Below are 19,110 nucleotides of genomic sequence, written 5' to 3' on the forward strand. Positions count from 1 at the left end.
AAAGAATACACAGGTTAAATTGAAAATATTATCACTATTATTGCTTTGATGGGTTACTTTTTGTTTAGGTAGTTTATACAATAAGTTATTTTCTCAAAGCAGGTGGGGCAAGACAATACCAAATTTGACAACCAAACAGAAGTAACAGAAACAGATGCACATACACACATCCACCTCTCAACACGAATGCTGAATTTGAGAGCTATCATCTTGTTCACGTACTAAACTGCCATTAAAAGAGAACAGCTCTCTCCAATAACATAGGATTATCAGGGTTACAAAAGCTAGTACTGAAAGTGAAACATGGACAAAAAGGAGGAAGGCAGCAAGAAAGGAGAGGAGAAAAGGCACATTGTAAAAGGCATATAATCTGTGTTAGCTTTCTTTTTGTGTATATACTTTTTATTGAAAATCATATTAATTTTTTAATACAATTGACTTGCTAGTAATACAAAAATCTAACATCACCCTGAAAAAGTTGAGTAACAAGACCACCATACTTGATAAATTCACACAGTACTGCTACATATTTCAAATGGTACCAAAAAGCAAGAGACACAAAGGTCTCAGTGCCTCAAATAAGATTCACTAGGTCATTCACTACAAAAAACAGACTCTGCTGTGGTACTTGCACACAAAGAACAATCAAGATGGTAAGACCACCTTACAGAAGGAAATGAAGCAGTGCACTTCCAGAATGCTGTGCTGCAGCACCAGCTCTCCTTCCTGAATAATACCTTGAAAGAACTGAAAAATCTTATGTCTGCAGTTAAGATAGCCCAGCTGTTTTGAGCTGTGTACAAGTTCTGCATCCCTACCCAGTGGCCAGGAGAGCAGCATGACTGAAGATACATGAGTTGATCATATTTCAGATGGTCAGCTTCTGAGGGCTAGAGTGTGATGCAGGACATTGATGAGGTCCCCTCTCAGCTGTCTTTTCTCATGGCTGAACAGGCCCAACTCCCTCACCCTGTCATCATAGGAGAGATGTTCCAAGACCCTAATCATCTTTGTCCTCCACTGGACCCAGTCCAGGAGCTCTACGTCTCTCTCATACTGAGGAGCTCAGAACTGGACACAGCAGTCCTGATGCACCTCACTAGGGCTTGGGTAGAGAGGCAGTATCACCTCCCTAAACCTGCTGGCAATGCTCTGATATGACACTAAAACAACAAAATGTGGGGATCAATCTAATTGTAGGACCCAGCTTCCAGAAGGTTGGACCAGAATATCTCTAACCCAGTCTTCTATGTAATACTCTGTGAACTTGCAGAACAACACAGACTCCTGGACTCATCAACTTTCTGAAGATTTTAGGATTTATAATTCTTCAGGAAACATATAGATCTATTTGCGAAACATCCTCCACCACAGCTCCTTTGCCTATTCAGAAATAGTGTGGGACAGGAAACATTTGCTGAGTTGAACTCATTTTTTCAATGTCATTAGTAAGGCAGTATCCACGAGCGAAACAGTCTGGTACAAATACATAGTTTTCCAGGAAGAAAGTGTAATTTTTACTTAACTTGGAGTCTAGAAGAAGCACACAAAATGTTAAGGGGGAAAAAACAAAATCACCCCCGTCTCTGAAGGGAATACTGTGCTTAATAACAGTATGCTATGCAGAAGATTACTCTGTGACTGCTAAGGCTGGAATTGTAGGCTTCAATCAATAGGAAGAACAAGGGAGAGTGTAGGGCAGGCAGGAAGAGAGGACAAATTTATTTGGGATCATAAAGTAACATAGCAATGGATTTTGGATCAGCAAGTAACTGGAATGCGAGATCATAATCAGTCCAAGAGCTTATTGACATGTTTACTCCTAGAGATCATCAGATAAAACCCCAATTTGGTTATGCTTGCCAGGATGCAGGGAGATCAGATGAATTTAGTAGATCCTGGACTATACTTTGAAAACTGGCATTGATCTAAACAGCCTTCATTGTACCTGACAGCCTCCAAAAATAAATCCTTACACAATATTCTCAACCAGTGACAGGACTGACAACCTTGGGTCACTGCCCACAGAAAATGACACAATAGGCTGGGGAAGACTCTATTTCATTTTTCTCCTCAATTAACTTTCACTATGCAATTACTGCAAGTTATCAGATGTCTTACATTCACAAGAGAAAAATCAAATAAAAGAATAAAGAGAAATACAGACCCTTAAAATTACTTATATCGCCTAAGAAACTCAAAGAGAGGAAGATGTGCTAGAGAAAATTACATAGCTTATAATGCAAATGGAACCAATACTGTTTACTTTTGTTGGCTAATAATATTTTTAGTCACCAGTTTTGATAAGGAACCCTAAATCAGAGAGCTATACATGACTAGTTATTTTGCAAAAAGCAGGTCTCCATATGAAATACAAGACTATTTACAAAACTTACTACATAATTATACATAGTAATTTCTTACACTAATCCTCTTTAAACTGACATATCATAATGAAATGACAATATTTCAAACAGGAAATACATATTAAAAAAGAAATTAAAGCAAACCTGTTTAATACTCAAAAGAGATGGTTCCCCAGCAGGTCTTTGTTCCAACCTCAGCTTGAGACATTCATGGATAACATTGAGCAGGACCCGGCAGAGAACCAAGAATGCAGGTTCAAAAGATGGCAAATCCATGGATTTCAACTCCTCCCATGACACAGCACTGCATTTTTGCTCGCAACAAGGTGGGAAATTTAATAACTGCACATAATCTGAACACAACATAGGATCTGGAAATTCTGAAAACTGTAACAAAAAATAGGTATCATAAAAAGGAACCTTAGAAGTCTTTAGGATTTTGGATTTGTTTAAAATATCATGCACAGAAGTATGTTTTTAAAAGGTAATAGTCTATTAGCTGGCAAGTCAACCACACAAGTTTCAAGTTTATATCATTGGCAGATTTTTAATGTTAATTTTTTTTTTTAAGGATCATCAGTCTCAGGAAAAACAACTGTGGACCCTTTAGAATGAAGAAAACCACTTACTTTATGTTTCTGTTATGACACTATCTAGAGAAACAAGTGTACACTAAGCTACATCAGGTACATAACCTCATTCCTATTCAAATACATAATGCATATGTTAACATAAAACTCCACATTGTAAATTAATGCAATATTCAAAAAAATGTCACTAGTTAAACTCAGCCAAAGTACTGAAAAAGTAACGTTTGAATTTCAGCAGCCTTTAAATTTAAACTGTTTAAAAAAGGAAGACAAAATATAGACATCAAGCTGGCTTGTTGTTTTGGGGATTTTTGTTGGTTTTTTTTTTTAATAATAAACTTATTTTTAAGATTTGATTTAAATAAAATTACTTTTCTAATTAAATAATTGAGACTAAGAAACAAACATCCTAGAAATCTAAGCTATGTATCTTGTGATAACATTCTAAGCAAGTCTGTGCTTAGAGGTACTCTGGGGTTTAATTTAGAAAGAAAAGTTGGACTGCAGAACGTGTAGCTCCTAAAGACAGCAACACACTAGTCATCATTTAAGGATAAGATTTGTTTCAGATTAAGTTTGTTTTATTCTTATTCTCATTTCTCAGCTGCTAACTATGACATCTGAATAGCCTTCATTCATACAGTAGACATGACTAGCATTTTCTAGGTTTTTCTTCAGCCAAATTTAAATAACATCACTAAAAAAGGGAGAAAAACATTACCAGAAATTAGAGTAAGATAATGATACATTATTATCTACTGCCTAGAAAGTTTAGAAAACCTTTTAAGCTCATAATCTAGCAGAAAATTAAACACATATTTACAAACATATCTTCTTAGATGGAATGTTAATGTCTTCGTTTTACTCTCTTTAAAAGGAACATATAGCACCAGAATAGCATCAGAGCTAAAGATTTTCATACGAGAGTTTTCATTAACAAACAGATCACAAAAATACTACACTTCCACAGAACAACAAAAAACCTTAAGAAATACAATCCTCATGGTGATGCAAATATAGTTTGGGGAAATTCAGTTCTTTTAAAAATATTAAAGAACTAGTCTATGAGCAAGAATTACATAGCCAAATTGAATAAATTTGCAATATCCTTTTCTAGCATCAAGGATAACAGTAAATGACATTAGGGCTTAGTACAAGACACCTAAACTTTTATTGTTCAATCTGACTAATCTTAATCTTCTGCAGGCCCAATCTGAAATGTTTCAAATACCTCTTATAAAAACCTCAAGAAAACCTCTAAGACATTTATTGAGAGTGTACAAAAAACCACACTCCAAATTGCAGCCAGTTGAATCAACAACAAACACAGTACACAAGCTTAAATACGTTCTATTAATATAACATCTGATCTCATATGCTAAAGTTAGAAATATTATCCATGTCCACCAAGAATGAAATCATACAATTTCTATACAGAAATATATAGAAATATATCTATACAGTTTTCTATACTCTGTAATGCCTAGAGCCCTGTTCAAGTATCAGAGCCTACAGAGGAATCAAACATGTTTTAGAAAACATTAAGACCAGGAATATGTATAAAGATTTACACATATTTAGGATGAAATGAGCATTAAAATGTATACAGTGAAAGAATCCAAAAAGCACATTTTAGATGTGTTTTAGACACCGTTTAAGTAACAATAGAAACAAAAGTATGTCCAGAGACTTAGAAGTATACACATAAACACAGAGTCAAGTAACAGAAACAATAAAGATTAACAGAATACTAACAACTCTGTCTGCATACACATCCAAACTGAACTGCACTAAAAAAAAAAAAAAAAGACACTACATTCAAAGTTTTGTCAGGTGCACAGACCAAGCAATTGAAACCCATCTCTTCCATTTTAGTATAAAGTCATCTTTTGCTGCAGTAAGTACCACAATTCTGACAGAGGTGTTCGTGGCTTTTTTCTAGTAACATCCTTCAAATGTTGGTGCAGGAAAAGAAGTTTACAATTTACATATATATATAACATTCACCTCTACTAAAAACCATTTCTCAAAAGAGAATAATATTCCAAAGAAAAGGTAATAATTACTGAAAAAGAACATTCAAAGTAGTCACAAGGGTAGAGAAGGGAGAAAAGATTAACCTTACATCTTATACAAGTCATCCAACACTACATTACAGAAAGTCTAATTCCCTGAAGCTGCAGCAAAAACGCTAGCTACTTAATGTTTCATTAACATGTTTTAAAAACCCTCATGCAGTCAAAACTTTTGAGGTATTTAGCAGTTCCAAAATTATATCCAAAGCCCATTTTCAATAGCCCCATATTATGTCTTGTTTACTTTGATTTTTTAAATTTACTTCAACCTATATATTAAGCTGAACTTTCCCTAAGTGTTCATAATTTGGGGGTGCTTTTGGTTACTGTAACAAGATATCTGCAAGTTTTGCTTAGGCACTTGACTCTAAGGAAATGTTCACGCATTTCTAATGCAAATTTTCCACAACACTGAAACCAATTAAGAGAATAAATAAAATTTCAACTAATACCTTCATTTCTACAGTAATATCTACACTAATAACAGTACAAATAAAAGCTTTTAAAATTAAATAGCTTTAAATTTATAAATTTATTCACCCTAAAAAAATAGTTATATTTCTAAGGGAGATCAACAATTCTTATTCCTTTTGCAAATGTGACAGTCAACATTAAGAGATCTGCAGCATTTTGAAGACCACATATGGTATCCATATCAGAATGGGCATATTGGCTAAGACATGCCTTTGTCCAGAATTCTCAGTGCCACTTTACCAAGAAGAGCAAGTAATCCTTACCACCAATTTTTCCTAGCATAAAAATGCCTACAAGTCAGATAACAGTTTATATTAAGAAACAATACTCCGCATTGAAAGAAATAGTGACCGCATCCTAAATATGAAACTACTGTCCTTCATTACTGCTTAATTCCTACATTGGTTTTATTAACTCATTCTTAATTAAGAACATAAAATGACCCAAAGAAAAACAATAATTAAGCTAAAAGCCACCTAAAGAATGCAACACTAACATGACTTGTTTTCACAGATTTCAAGGCTGAGTCCATTCATTTATCCCACCACTCCTCAAGCACAATGTCCCATCACAGTACTTCATTTGTGTAGATGAGAAATCACCAAAAAAACCTACAGTGACATTTTTATAAAGAATGTCTTGCAGAAAAACATCCAGTCTTGAAGACAAGAAAAATTACCACCTCCATAGCTGATTTTTCTCAAATTCAACTGCTGGGCCTGATTTTCCACAGTGATTTTTCTGACTTGTTGATTTAGACATTTGAGAATACAATGAACAAAGATGTTATCACAAAAAATGTCATTTCAATTACGAACAAGAACAGAGAACTAGCTTGGGCTTCACACAAATTCAGTCAAACGACAGATTCATTTCTCTGGAAGGAAAACTGGGCTCCTAATCATAATATACACTGTTTTTCAAAAACCAACTAAGCAACCAAAATGTTCATAAGATCCCAACTCCTACATTTTCAGTTAGGAACAACACAGCAAGGAGGTGCTCCTGTAATCCATTTACTCTAGTAACCTACCTCCAGCTGGTGATCACTCCTTACCAACGCCATACGGGCCCTTTGCAATGAACCATGCATTAGCTTGTGCAGTCTTAAAATTAGTTTCCTCAACCCCATTTGCTTCAGTGCTTTATCAACAAACGGCCTGTAAATAGAGGTCAAACAGTGTTGGCTGCAGCTTCCCTCAGCATTGCATTCTGGAATAACCCAGGAACTAGAGTCATCCTCAGATTCAAGCCTATCAAGCCTCCTTGAAAAATGGTCCTGAAAGTCAAAATTTGGCTTATTAGCCAAATTGTTCTTGATGGCTTGTCTAAGTTCCTCAACATTCTCCTCAGAGATTTGTTCTTCACCATCACTCTCCTCTGTGCATGTTCCTGAGGACTCCTTTACTTCTGTTTCCCTATCAATGTCTTCATCATCTGGATCATTATCTTTAGACAGACGAGGAGAAGGAATTTCAAACACTGGCCAGCCAATGTCAGAAAGATTTTTGATGCCCAATACAGTTCCCATAATCCTTAGTTTCTGGTTTAAGTCTTTTGTAATATTTAACCATAGACAGAGTGCCTGCACCCTGTCTTGGAAGTCCTTTGCAGCGTACTTTTCATAGTCCTTTTGAAGAGCCTGCAGAGAAGGATAAAGTGCTTCTATGTACTCCAGCAGCTCCATTATTCGCTTTACCTGCTCAAATGAGACCCGCTGGCGGTGGAGGTGTTCATGGTAACTCGAGTAACCCAAAGCACTAGTTCCATGTGTTGATTTGCAAACCCCTTCTCCTGAAGTACCATTGAGACTGGCTCCATTTTTTACAGAGGAGAAGTTTCCATAGTCCACTTTGAAGGTGAGGATTTCATTGATGATATCGGGGATAGCCTGACGGGCTGCATAGAGATAGAGGTCTTGGTCATTAATGCTCCGGCCAGCATGCCAAGCTTGCAGCTCCAGCCAGATCAGCTCATTGGATCGGTTCAACCAGACAGAGGAGGTGTTTTCCTGTCCTCTTTGTTCCCTGTCCTTTTTCTTCGAGACTGAGGTAAGTTTTAACAAAAGCCGGAGGGTTTCAAAGAATTTTAACCGGTCTGCCGGGCAATCAGTCCTAGAAGTCTGGCGTGTAGTTCTGGGTATTGGCATGGGCACAGAGACTGGAAGCTTAGCATGGCTACAGCCAAGGCTGAGGTAAGGCTTATTGAGATCAACATCTGGAATTGGTTTTTTTGGCAGAGATCCACCAACTGAGTCTAACATAAATGAGCACTGCACATTTTTCTTGTGATCTCGTTCTGTTGTCCTTAGGGCATCTCTGATCTTTTTCCCTTGCTTATAGCTGTGCTCCTCCACATTCTCAATGGTTTTCCCATTGTCTTTATGCAAAGACTGAGATGGCACACTCATCTTTTCTGGAAGCAAAGAAAACAGAATGTGACTGAAGCAACAAAAACAAGCATATTTCAGTTCCCAATCACTTTTCTTAGGGTAAGCATAAAATGTTTAATATCAATAAAACAAAGTAGGCATGGATAGAAGTAAAATGTAGTCTTATTATTAGGAGTTACCACTACTATACCCTAAACCAAAGGATTTTTTCTTTTTCTCTTGCTTTACCTTTTTTGCAGAAAGGACCTCAGAGAATTCTCATCTTGAGTATGCCAACAAACATGGTGCGACAGAAATTAAACAACCAACACCAGAAGCACAAGTAAGCCAAGCTCCACTCCCAATTCCCAAAATTCTTTCAGTTCTTTAAATTTTTAAGTGTTTACAAATAAGATTTAAGGTATTTCAAATTTATTTTTATAATGATAAGTTACATCCAACAAACCTCTCATAGACTTCTCTTACTGAACTATAACCATTCAAGCTCAGTAAGAGCACATGCATACACATTCAAGGTCAACAACCTACTCTACAAGGTTTTGCAGTAGCTTTTTTTTTTCCTCTTCATAATATGAAATAACTGTTCTGAGAACAACTATGAACTTTCCAGAAAAAAGATACTTTACACAACACTATCCAATTAATCAGAAAAAAAAAATAAATCAAACATATTTTAAGATACTCATGACAACAAAGAAAAGGGTATTATCATGCCAGAAGTAAGAACCATTCCCCTCACAAATAGAAAGACCTTGCTCCAAAACCTCAAAATCTATAAGCAGGAATAAACAACAACTCCTTGTTTCTCATAAAGGTATCAATCTTCCACATGTGCTCAGAAGTAAAGGCTAACAATGAAATATAATACATTCTATTTCTTTAGTATCACAATGTCTCTGTTTAGAAACTATTTTTCAAAGCACAAAATGAAAAAACAATAAAATCACCAAAAACAAGAAAAGTTTACATAGCCACTATATACAGGGTTAAAAAAGAGTCAATGCTGCAACAGAAGAATTTTACTGGCTATTAAATGTGTCTTTTAGCGAAGTTAAAGAGGCTTAATAATCCTAATGCCTACATCTAACTGGCAATAGTAACAGGATTTTTCTGTATTTTCATATTAGGAAGAGGTATTTTGGTGAATGTTCGCCTCAGTGACATTATTTGGAGGCTGCATGAAGTGAAAGGGAAACAGAAGCTTCGGAAAATGTTTGCATTGGCCCTTCTTTTGTTATCAACTTGCATTCCACAGCCCTACATAAGCAAAGAATTTACTATATTCCCTTATTCACGCCAAACAATTCACCTTTTTGTTCCTTACATTTTACCTCAAAAATGTTACCCTTGCTATACACTCTAATATTTCCTTGTTTCATGTGAAGCAATTTAAAAAATTGCTTCCCAAACATTAACGGGCAATAGTTAAGCTTCCATAACTCTGGCAAATAATTGCCGGACATAGTTTGTTATTTGTCTAAAAATATATTAAACAAACAACAAAAAAACTCCACAAAAACCTAGTTTTATTCTGTATGAAAACACTGAGCATACAGTCTCAAATGGCTTTTTTGTACCCATGCATTTTCAGCAAAAACAAAAAAAAATCACTTTAAGCTAAAATGTTTTATTATTTGGTACCATTACTTAGCAACATTAGGAAAAAAACCACATACCAAGTATGGGTTTTCCCCCGTTATCTCCTTATACTGAAGAATAAGAAGCAAGCAGAAGTAACTACACTTTAAGTGCTTCACTGACATTAAAGAGTAAAGAATAATCACTAAAAATTGTATTTTGCAATAAACAGCCTGTGAAGCGCTTCAGAACATGAAAATTGAGAAGAAAAGCAACTACACCATTACTACAGATCACAGAATCACAGAAAAAAGTGATTAAAAATACTTCTGAAAGTAATTTTTCCAACTTTCTGCTCAAAATTGGGTTTATTTCAAAACTAGTTTAGCCTGCTCATGATCTTAACCAGCTCTGTTTTAGAAATCTCCAATGATAGAGATTCCACAAGCCAACAATTCCTCTGGTAAACTTCATTGTTTAAGCACTCTCATAGCAAAATTTTTCTTCTAATACCCAAGAGCCTTCCCTTGCTGCAAATCACGACAGCTACCTCCTGTTCTTTCACTCTACCTCAGTGTCCAGCTCCACCTTCTGTATAACCCCTCCACCAGGTAACAAGAGGCCTTTTAGGAGAAAAACCAAGACACCGCAGCTACCTTTCGAAGTGGAGCGGCCAGCAGGTCTGCCGACGCTATTTTTCTGATGCTTTGTTGACATACGCTTCATCTGGCGGGGTGTACTAGGGGGAGAAGCGCCATAGAAAGTGTCAGCACTTGCTTCATCTGATAATTCCTCAGGGTCGGATTCAGAGATCTTGGAAGTAGCATCTTCTGATTTGCACTCTTTCCTGCAGAGAATAAAATAAACCATTACATTCAAGATAAAGAAATTTTACTTGGAATATCTGTTTAAAAAGTTAATTCATCCATAAATCACAACCACAGTCAACGTTCTGTATTTTACTTTCATATCCACATATATTTACCCCAGGTTTTTTTTCATATCTCTAAGGGTAAGCTTCCAATCAAATAAATAATAGGCAACATACAAAGAGGATGGTATAGGCAGCGTCACTAGAAGAACACTATGTAAACTTACATATATTTGTATCTCTTCCTGAAAAAACTTGTGGAAAGCCTAAACTAAGAGATGCATGAAATAAATAAAGGTTCAAACATACAAACATAATGCAAGACATTCAATCTAATCAGTAGCAGGGACAACAGCAGAGGTCTTCTCTTGCATCCTTCACCCCCCTAAAGCCCTCATACCACAAAGGCAACTTCTAAAATCATTCTCCCACCCTTCACAAAACTTTTATCTAGCATAGGAGATCTGAAAATATTTTTCACAGATTTTAACATCAAGAATACCATTAAGATCATAAATAAATCCTATCATTCCTCAATGGTGCCATATATGGAATTCTCTTGTTTAAGCATATATCAGGGAGAAGAACACACACCATTTTCAAAGAAAAAAAAGAAACGGTTTGCCTCTATTCCCTAACTTATTTCTGAAGCAGGTGTGCAAATAACAAGCCTACAGAATTCTCAGTAACTCTTGACTCTAGTAAAGGACACTGAGGCAAAGAAACAGTTGATCTAAATCAGCGCAAGACAGCATCAGTGTCCGATAACTTCAATTTCATTCAAATCACAAATTATATTTTACTTGCTACTATTTTAGGGGCAGACAAGGAATGTTACTCATAATTCCAGTGAAATGAGTCTGAGTTACTGCAGCAAGTAGTATGTCAGAATATGGACAGCTAGTAGAACAGTAAGCTAGTAGAGCAGTAAGAGTAACAAAATAAAACACAAATACTGTTCTTTTTCTTGGCCTTTAGCTACAAACAGGAAAAATACCTTAGCATGCAGAAAGGTTATGTTCTCTACAAAGCCACAGAAACACTTAGTGTATGAAATACTCTTTTTGCTTCACTCTTCTCACTCTACTACTTCAGCTTTGAGAAGGCAGCAGGCAAGTTCACCAACTTCTGCAGATAAACTTTACTGGTTACTCAATAAAAATGACCCAGGTGGCACTGCAGCACCACCCGGAGTCTTAGGAGTGCCCTACAATCTGGTCATACTGACAGCTACACAAAATCACCAATACTTTTAGTCTGGTTTCCTTGACTTGGGACATCATGCTGCTACTGTGTCTTAGCAATGTGATTTAACCAACTCCAACTGTCCAAATACTAAAAAAAAGTCTTACAATTGTTCCCACAGATCTGGTGAAAATAGGTGGATGAGTAGGAGAAAGAGATCTTGTAAGCATTGAGCTGGGAAAGTGGAATTCAAGTTCACATCTTTTTGGACACCAGATGAGCTTTATTTCTGAGAATGCTTGCAAACAACTCTACTGCAAAACAGGCAGAGAACATCCCTCTGATCTCGCCAAAGACAAATCAACCACAAGAGACTAAACCACATAAAACAGAAGTTATTAGTTCCAGCGCTTATGGAGCCATTTATTTTTTCAGTGATCTCACTGGCCTGGCAAGGCACAGGGTGGAGCGCTGATGCTCCTGCAGAGTCTGGCAGAACAGATCCTGCAAGCACTCACGTTAAGTCTCCAAGGCAGTTTTAAACTAGGACAAGTTACCTCATTAGGGAAGACCAGTGAAAACACTGTTTTCCTTCTGTTGATAAGTAAGCAACCTCTTTGAAGAACTTAATGATCAAATCTCTTCACCAAGCCAAACTAAGTGATCTTTAAAGAACTTTCGATTATTTTGGTCTCTACTGCTGGAGGCACTTGAAAGATCTGTAGATGGGGCCCTTACAGGACATGGTTTACTGGTGGACTTGAATGTGTTACTTTACAGTTGGACTCAATCTTAGAGGTCTTTATCAACCTAAATGATTCTATAATTCTACCTTGTTTGTTTCTTGCTATGTCTGATGAGAGGGCATGAGTGCCAGAAGTATCCAAATTACCCTCCAACCTCACACCTGAATTACATACATACCTATACAGCAGCATCCAGCATGACTTACTTAACATTCAACCATTTTTGCTGGGTAATTTAGTAAGATGTTCTTTGATAAGAAGCACAGCAGACATCACAAAACATGCAGCACTTGAAATCATATCACAAAACCAGCAATCATGCTCTCATTCGTAACAACAGATGCAGTCTTGTTAGTAGCTGGTGAGATGATCTAACCAAAGCTGGCTGGTCTGCTTAGATAGAGAAAGGCACAGGTTGCAAAGCAAGTTTTAAAAATCCAGCATACTCAGTTTAGGGTTTGTGTGCAAAGCCTGTACCCCAACTCAGACCTCAAATCAGTGTCAATTAACACAACAAATCAGTTTCACCAGTGCAAGCCCTATGGTAAAACAATGCACTAAATATATAGGGTCTGAACTAAAGCAGCTACATCAGCTTTGACATGCTAGAATCAATTTTTCTAATCCAGACACCACCAGATATATATGACCTTCAGCAGCAACACTCTAGCACTAAAATCAGTTATGACTTTTACAGATTACTGACACAGCATTTGCAATGTTTGTGTGTTATTTACCATCATGAACAAACCATACACTAATTAAACCTGCCAATCTCTAAAACGCAGTGCTGGCAAACCTGAATCAGATTATAGTGCTGGTTATTAGACAGAATTGTTGGTTCCTAAATACTGTTGCAACCAGGGTTGAGAAACATTAATCAAGGCTAATTTCTTCTTAGCTACCAAGATATGAAGGTTTTCTCCCCCACAGCCAGTGAGAACCATCCAAATCTTAATTAAGATTGCACACAGAAAGTGAAAGCTAGAAACGTGACAAATGCAGTTACTATTTGCCAATAGCAGCCTAAACCAAATCCCTACTAGGAAAACTAGAAGTGTGTAATTTTCATATTCCATTTACAGGTTCCCAGCCTCAGTTTTCGTGAGAAAAATGCTTCTTGGAAATTTACCCTTGGAATATAAGAAAGACTGTAGCCAGGCTGCATAAATCACAAATATTGTGAAAGTTTTAAGAGCAGTATGGTAATAACAACAACCAAAGCAAAACACCTTGACACTCCTGAAATGCACCAAGAAAAACCCAACAAACCAAGAACATTTCCAAAAGTAACTATTGTATGTTATACTAGGGTGCATTTCAACCAGAAGCTGAAAAGACAAAATACATAATTTCTTTAATTTGCACTTCTGGATGACAACGGGATTTTTTTTTTAGCTAAGTAAAAGTGATGGCAATGTATCTACAAATCCAGCTCGGTTGTGAAAATCAAGATAACTCTTCTAGATTTTCAAAGGCCTGCAAACAAAATTAGGAAGGAGGGACAGAAATCAAGGCATGAAATTCGAAGCAGCAGGGTGGGAAGCAAAAAGTCTGGTAACCACCACTACTGATAAAGGCCACAACCTTCGGAAAAATACATTCATTCATCACTCAAAAAAACCAATTAGCAAACAAAAAGATGACTGAGGATCACAGGGGAATGTTACAATAATTAGGCTGAAGTAGGAGGAATACTATTTTTAACCCGTACAAAATTTTTCTGAAGCATTATGCAAACTTGCAAAGTCTGTAACAGTCATTAAGGAGAGATCATCCTCAAAACTGTGACAGCTATATGGGGGAAAACATCTTTTTACTCTTCCCTTCTATCAGCTACCCCTGTCATAAGCAGGAGTTCAAATACATTAGGCACTTACATAATTAACTCAGATTCAGCCATTGCTCATCATCCCACAGGCAGCTTAAACGCTTGCCAGGGATCAGAGCAGTAGAGATCAATGGACTGGACTGCAAGCACATGGCAGTAAGTTTGAGTTATGCAGCTCCCACACCAGAGCCAGAATCATTGCCCACCACAATGGTTTGGAAGCTGTGCACTCCAGACACTGCTGCTGTAAACAGCCTCCTGCAGTTTCAAAGACATCACACCATGCAGGAATCAGGAAGGCTCTTTCTCAACACTTCTTACGGCACCCTGCCACTTTCATACAAAGAACTGCAATATCTCTACAGGGCCCAGCCCCAATTACCAGGTACCAGCTCTTGACATTCAGTGGCTTTGTTTAAAGTGAAGTGTCTGTTTTTCAAATATATACTCCTTAACTCAGATGCCACTCGATAATTATTGCAGGAAGACAAAGCTACATGAATCTGTTCTTAGTAATGGACATTCCCAGTCAGCAAAAGGAGCAGAAAACACAGGCACTACACACTGCCAAACACATCTTAAAAGCTAACCTAGCCCTCCCTAGAGGTAGTTGCAACCAGTCTATTTCAAACAGTATTCTGACAAGAACTGTCATCACCCAACAGCTGCTGGTAATACAAAAAGCAAACAGAATTTTTAGGTACCCACCTTTGCACCTGTTAAAACAGAAAAGCTATAAAGTATTCAGTCAGTGCTGCTAAACACCACACACAGCAAAACTGGAATCAGAAGCTCCAGTTTCTTTGGGGCAGCACTAGGCTTCATTTTGTTGCAGAAGAGAATGCAATGATAGTCCTGGACCAACAGCACAAGGAAGAAACTTCACTAAACAATCAGTAGCACCTTGGGTATCAAAGACTGAGAATTAGACAATCTAATCAGGAAAACAAGATGCAAAAACCTGAAGTTTTGCTACAGTACAGGACAGCTACCTGGTGTAAACACAGTGTTACGTTCCACCATTAGGAAAGCATCATGCACCCCTGTATTTTAACCACTTTTTAAATATTATGTTCTGAGGGAAGCTGTAATCTCAAATAAACGGACAATGGATCTGAAAAGTTTCTGAACTGAAAACCAGAAGCAACTAAAAATCCAGCTTTGGATAAGGTATTTTCAAATATCTGCTACATGTGTGAATACAAAAATGAAGTGTTTGATGCTACTGCATTTACTATAAAGTCCCCTAAGTGCAGCAAAAGGAAGTCTTAAGTAGAAGGCAAGGAAAAGATCTTGTTGGGTTTTTTTAATTACATTTTTTTTATTGCAGCACAGCAGGAATTCGCACACAGTACGTACAAATGAAGCTGTAATTTTTTTTTTTTTTGCTATATGCACCCTGTTTAAGTCTGTCACAGCACTTAGAGGAAGCAAATTTTAAATTATGTTTTAAAGATACAGTACCAGCATAAAAATTTCAGTCTTAATAAATATTTGAATTCAAATTCAGCTGTACACAGCTACAATTTTTTTCTCCCAGAGGAATCAGGGGAAGGTAGCATATGTGATCATTTATCTCTGCAACCTAGGAATGAACATCCAGCATACTGGGGGGAAAAAGCTGATACCTGGACAGGAGTAAAGCAGAGCAAGGAATTTATTTATAACAAGATTGTCATTTTACCATTTACTCCTGACACAAAATGCAAAAAAAGCACTTGCATCTTTCATCTAGTATGTCTACATGGGCAAATCCTATAGAATCTAAGTTTGAATTAAAATAGCTTACAGCAGAGACACTTGTAAGAATACAAAAAAGGCAGCAATATTCCAAAAAATTTTTATCAAGTATGAAATATAAAGCTATTCACACAACTTTTTACAATGAAGACCCTCAGAAACTACCAACACTACAGTCATGGTAAGATGACACAGTAAAAAGTGGAACCTGTTCCAGTGCATCTTTTGCTTCACAGGTTGCACATCCCTACCCCTTTTGCCATCCCTCTGCACAGAGGGCACCAGCCTGACAGTGAAGAAACCCATCGTTTTTTTGGTGCACCATTTACCTGTCAGATCAAGACCCACAAGCAAAAACCCCAAAGGCACGGGACAGCCAATCTCCTCCACTACATCTCTCCTGAAGCTGGCAGTCTCCTGCAGAGACACCAGGGTGAAGAAGGCAACCTGCTGAGTGTTAAGTGAAACGGTGCCCTCAGTCACTCTCTTCTGGCTGCACATGAAACAATTTTACATGACTGTCACTTCTGCTTTCCAGACACTTTGCCAGAAGTCACCCTCACCCAAGATGCACAGGTATAAGTTACAGAACCAATCCTGGTCCTTCACTGGTGCTGCCAAAACAATCCAGCTTAGCTGGAATGCCTTTGTTAGCAGGATTTTTCCAACTTCAGCCGCTTTAATTTTGATTAGGCAGCTAAATGTACTTAATGACACACTAGCAAGTTGCATGTGGCAGACATTGCTAGTTGAGGGAGGACAAGAGATGTTAGGAGATGAGAACAGTATTTTTTACCTGACTCAGCCACAAAAGTAATGCAGATTTTTACTTGCAGCAACAATAAAGTCAAAACACTTGGGCAGGAAAATGCTTAAGGAAATACTGGTGTAACCACCAAGAATTGATTGATTACATAATTCCAGTAGCTTTCTTATAAATTAACCTATGAACAAGGGATTGTGAACATAATGACAGAAACACCAGAACTTCATTCATTAGTGAAATGTCAGGACTTAATAGGAACCCTTCAAAAGTCCTGCTTTGTTCACTATTTACACCTTGTTCATCTTTGAAAACTAACCTGTAGCAGGGCTGCATAAATGTGGATACTCAAGGCTGCTATGAAACCCATGCCACCCGCTGCAAACTACACGTTTACACTACAGCAACCCTGCTAACAGCTACGAACCAAGCACAAAAAACTCCACATCAGCTGAGGAAGCAATATAAAGCAAGTATTTCTGCTGAAACACAAAGAGTGGTTTGGAGCGACACTTCACCGTGAGAAAACCACCACTATTTCTCCAGAAACCACCAAGGACAAAATAAAAGTCATTACTGGGGAAAAGACTAATGTACAGCTTTGAGCTAAACAGTCAAACTGTAATTGATTCCCAGCAACAACTTTTCCTCCTTGGTAACTCTCAATTAAGCTGTTTAATTAGAATGGAAGGACCCAGCAAGTGTGAACACACTTCATTTCTACAGTAGACCTCAAGCATATGTCTGACTGGGCATCACAAATTTCCTTATAGCACTAATGTACTTACTAGCAAATTTTAGTTTAACAGAATTTTCTCCTTCTCAAGATCTGGAAGCCACCAGAGTCAGTTCTGCAAATTACTACTACTTTGGCACTTTTCCCAAAATTCTCTTATATTCCTGGGCAGAAGCTTCTATATATGCTTACTATATTTACAACAGAAAGACAACATCACAGTAAAATCTAACTTAAGCTATTGAAAGAGTGGTAAAGTATTGGAGCATCTTTTGGCTGATTAGAACAACATGGTAAACCTCAAAAGAAGAAATTGTCAAACACTGATTCAAGAATAAATTAAGCAGAATGCAAAGTAGTATTCATCATATCTTTATATAGCAAGTAGTGATAAGCACTACTGAAACATATTTAAATGATCTAAGGAAGTAATTTTTCTTCTGCAAGTTATACCAACTAGAAATAAGTACAAAAAAAAATAATAAAATTGAGCTCTTTTAAAAGTTTTGGCAGTTCTTCATGTTCTCATCTCAGAAAAAAATACTCAGAACTTTCTGGTTTTTACTAGCAAACTTGAAAACATAGAAAGCTTAACTAATTTTTCCATCTGGGATTACTGCAAATTTTCATACAAATTTGAACCATGATGTAACAGCATTTACAGTACATTCATTTCTGAGCTTGCCCCCAATAGATTATTTGATTAAAACTATGCCATATTTTATTTCAAAAGAAAAAAAGACTATTTAATTCTACCCTTGCTGTATAATGTGCAATAAAGTGTGAAAGTGTTGATGGGTTTGTTAGGTTTCCACATCCACGTTTGAGCCTGCCAAGTGAGGCTGCAAATGGATCAAAGGTTAGAACTGTAGAAACAGGAGCTAAGAGAGCTTTACCCAGCCCAGTTAGTAGCCTTCTTCTCTTAACCTCTCCTCTTAACTACTGATGCTAAAGTATTAATTGATTCCAGACCCCCATGCTTCTCTATTAGTGCTACTTTTTCAACCTCAACTATATGCTAGCTCATATTTGGGAATTTGAACTCTTTTTTTTTTTTTAAGTAAGAATCTCTGAAATATGTTTTCCTCACTAATGATGTTTGAGCACTACAAAGTACAGTATCAATCCAAAGGGTAAGTGCTGCAATTAAGCTCTTGGCACCTGCACAGATCAGATCCCAAGGTCTCAAGCCACACACCAATGCAGTAAAGTATACTTAATTAAGAACTACTTATGAAAAATCTGTAGTAATACACCTGCATGGCTTTTCTGGAAAACTTAAGCTGCACCAAGACAAGTTATATACTACTGGGAAAAGAGTGTTAGGATGCTAGGTTCAACTATAAAGATGTCATATATAAAAGTGATAAACTGGAAAATCCATAGACCTGTGATAAAAGATAAAAAGAACTGTAACAGCCATTCTTCCTTCACTCTCCCACACACACTCTGCTCTCCTGGCAGAAAGTTCCATTCCCAGATAAGAAAAAACTAACAACTGGTTATGATCCCAAAGTTTCAGTTCATCATTTAGACAAAGTCAAAGTCTACAAGAACCCTGAAGGTGAAGCACTGAAAGTTAAATAGGTTTTCAATGGAAGCTGCTGTCTGAGCACAGCATGCTCAGACATGAGTTCTTGTCCGTGACGTTTGGAAAATCCGTGCAATGCAACAGGACTTCAGTCCTCGGCACTATTTGGAGCATCCCAAAAGCTCAGTGGTCACACCCACAGAGAGCTCTACAGTGAGGCCAAGAAGTCATT

The 19,110-nt window shown here is 37.2% G+C and overlaps 1 protein-coding gene across 6 annotated transcripts in view; it reads right to left on the bottom strand.

Moving 5' to 3' along the window:
- MAP3K4 (mitogen-activated protein kinase kinase kinase 4) overlaps positions 1-19,110 on the bottom strand; it is a 67,877-nt gene that overhangs the window by 40,263 nt on the left and 8,504 nt on the right. For all 6 annotated transcript variants that reach the window (XM_041404193.1, XM_041404196.1, XM_041404195.1 and 3 more), the window contains exons 2-4: positions 10,132-10,322; positions 6,539-7,920; positions 2,511-2,753 (exon numbers count right to left, since the gene is read on the bottom strand). In XM_041404193.1, coding sequence (XP_041260127.1) covers positions 2,511-2,753; positions 6,539-7,920; positions 10,132-10,322 — 1,816 coding nt within the window. The remainder of the gene's footprint in view (positions 1-2,510; positions 2,754-6,538; positions 7,921-10,131; positions 10,323-19,110) is intronic.

The sequence above is a fragment of the Onychostruthus taczanowskii genome, unplaced genomic scaffold (genome assembly GCF_017590055.1).
Source record: "Onychostruthus taczanowskii isolate IOZ18803 unplaced genomic scaffold, ASM1759005v1 scaffold21, whole genome shotgun sequence".
Lineage (NCBI taxonomy): Eukaryota > Metazoa > Chordata > Aves > Passeriformes > Passeridae > Onychostruthus > Onychostruthus taczanowskii.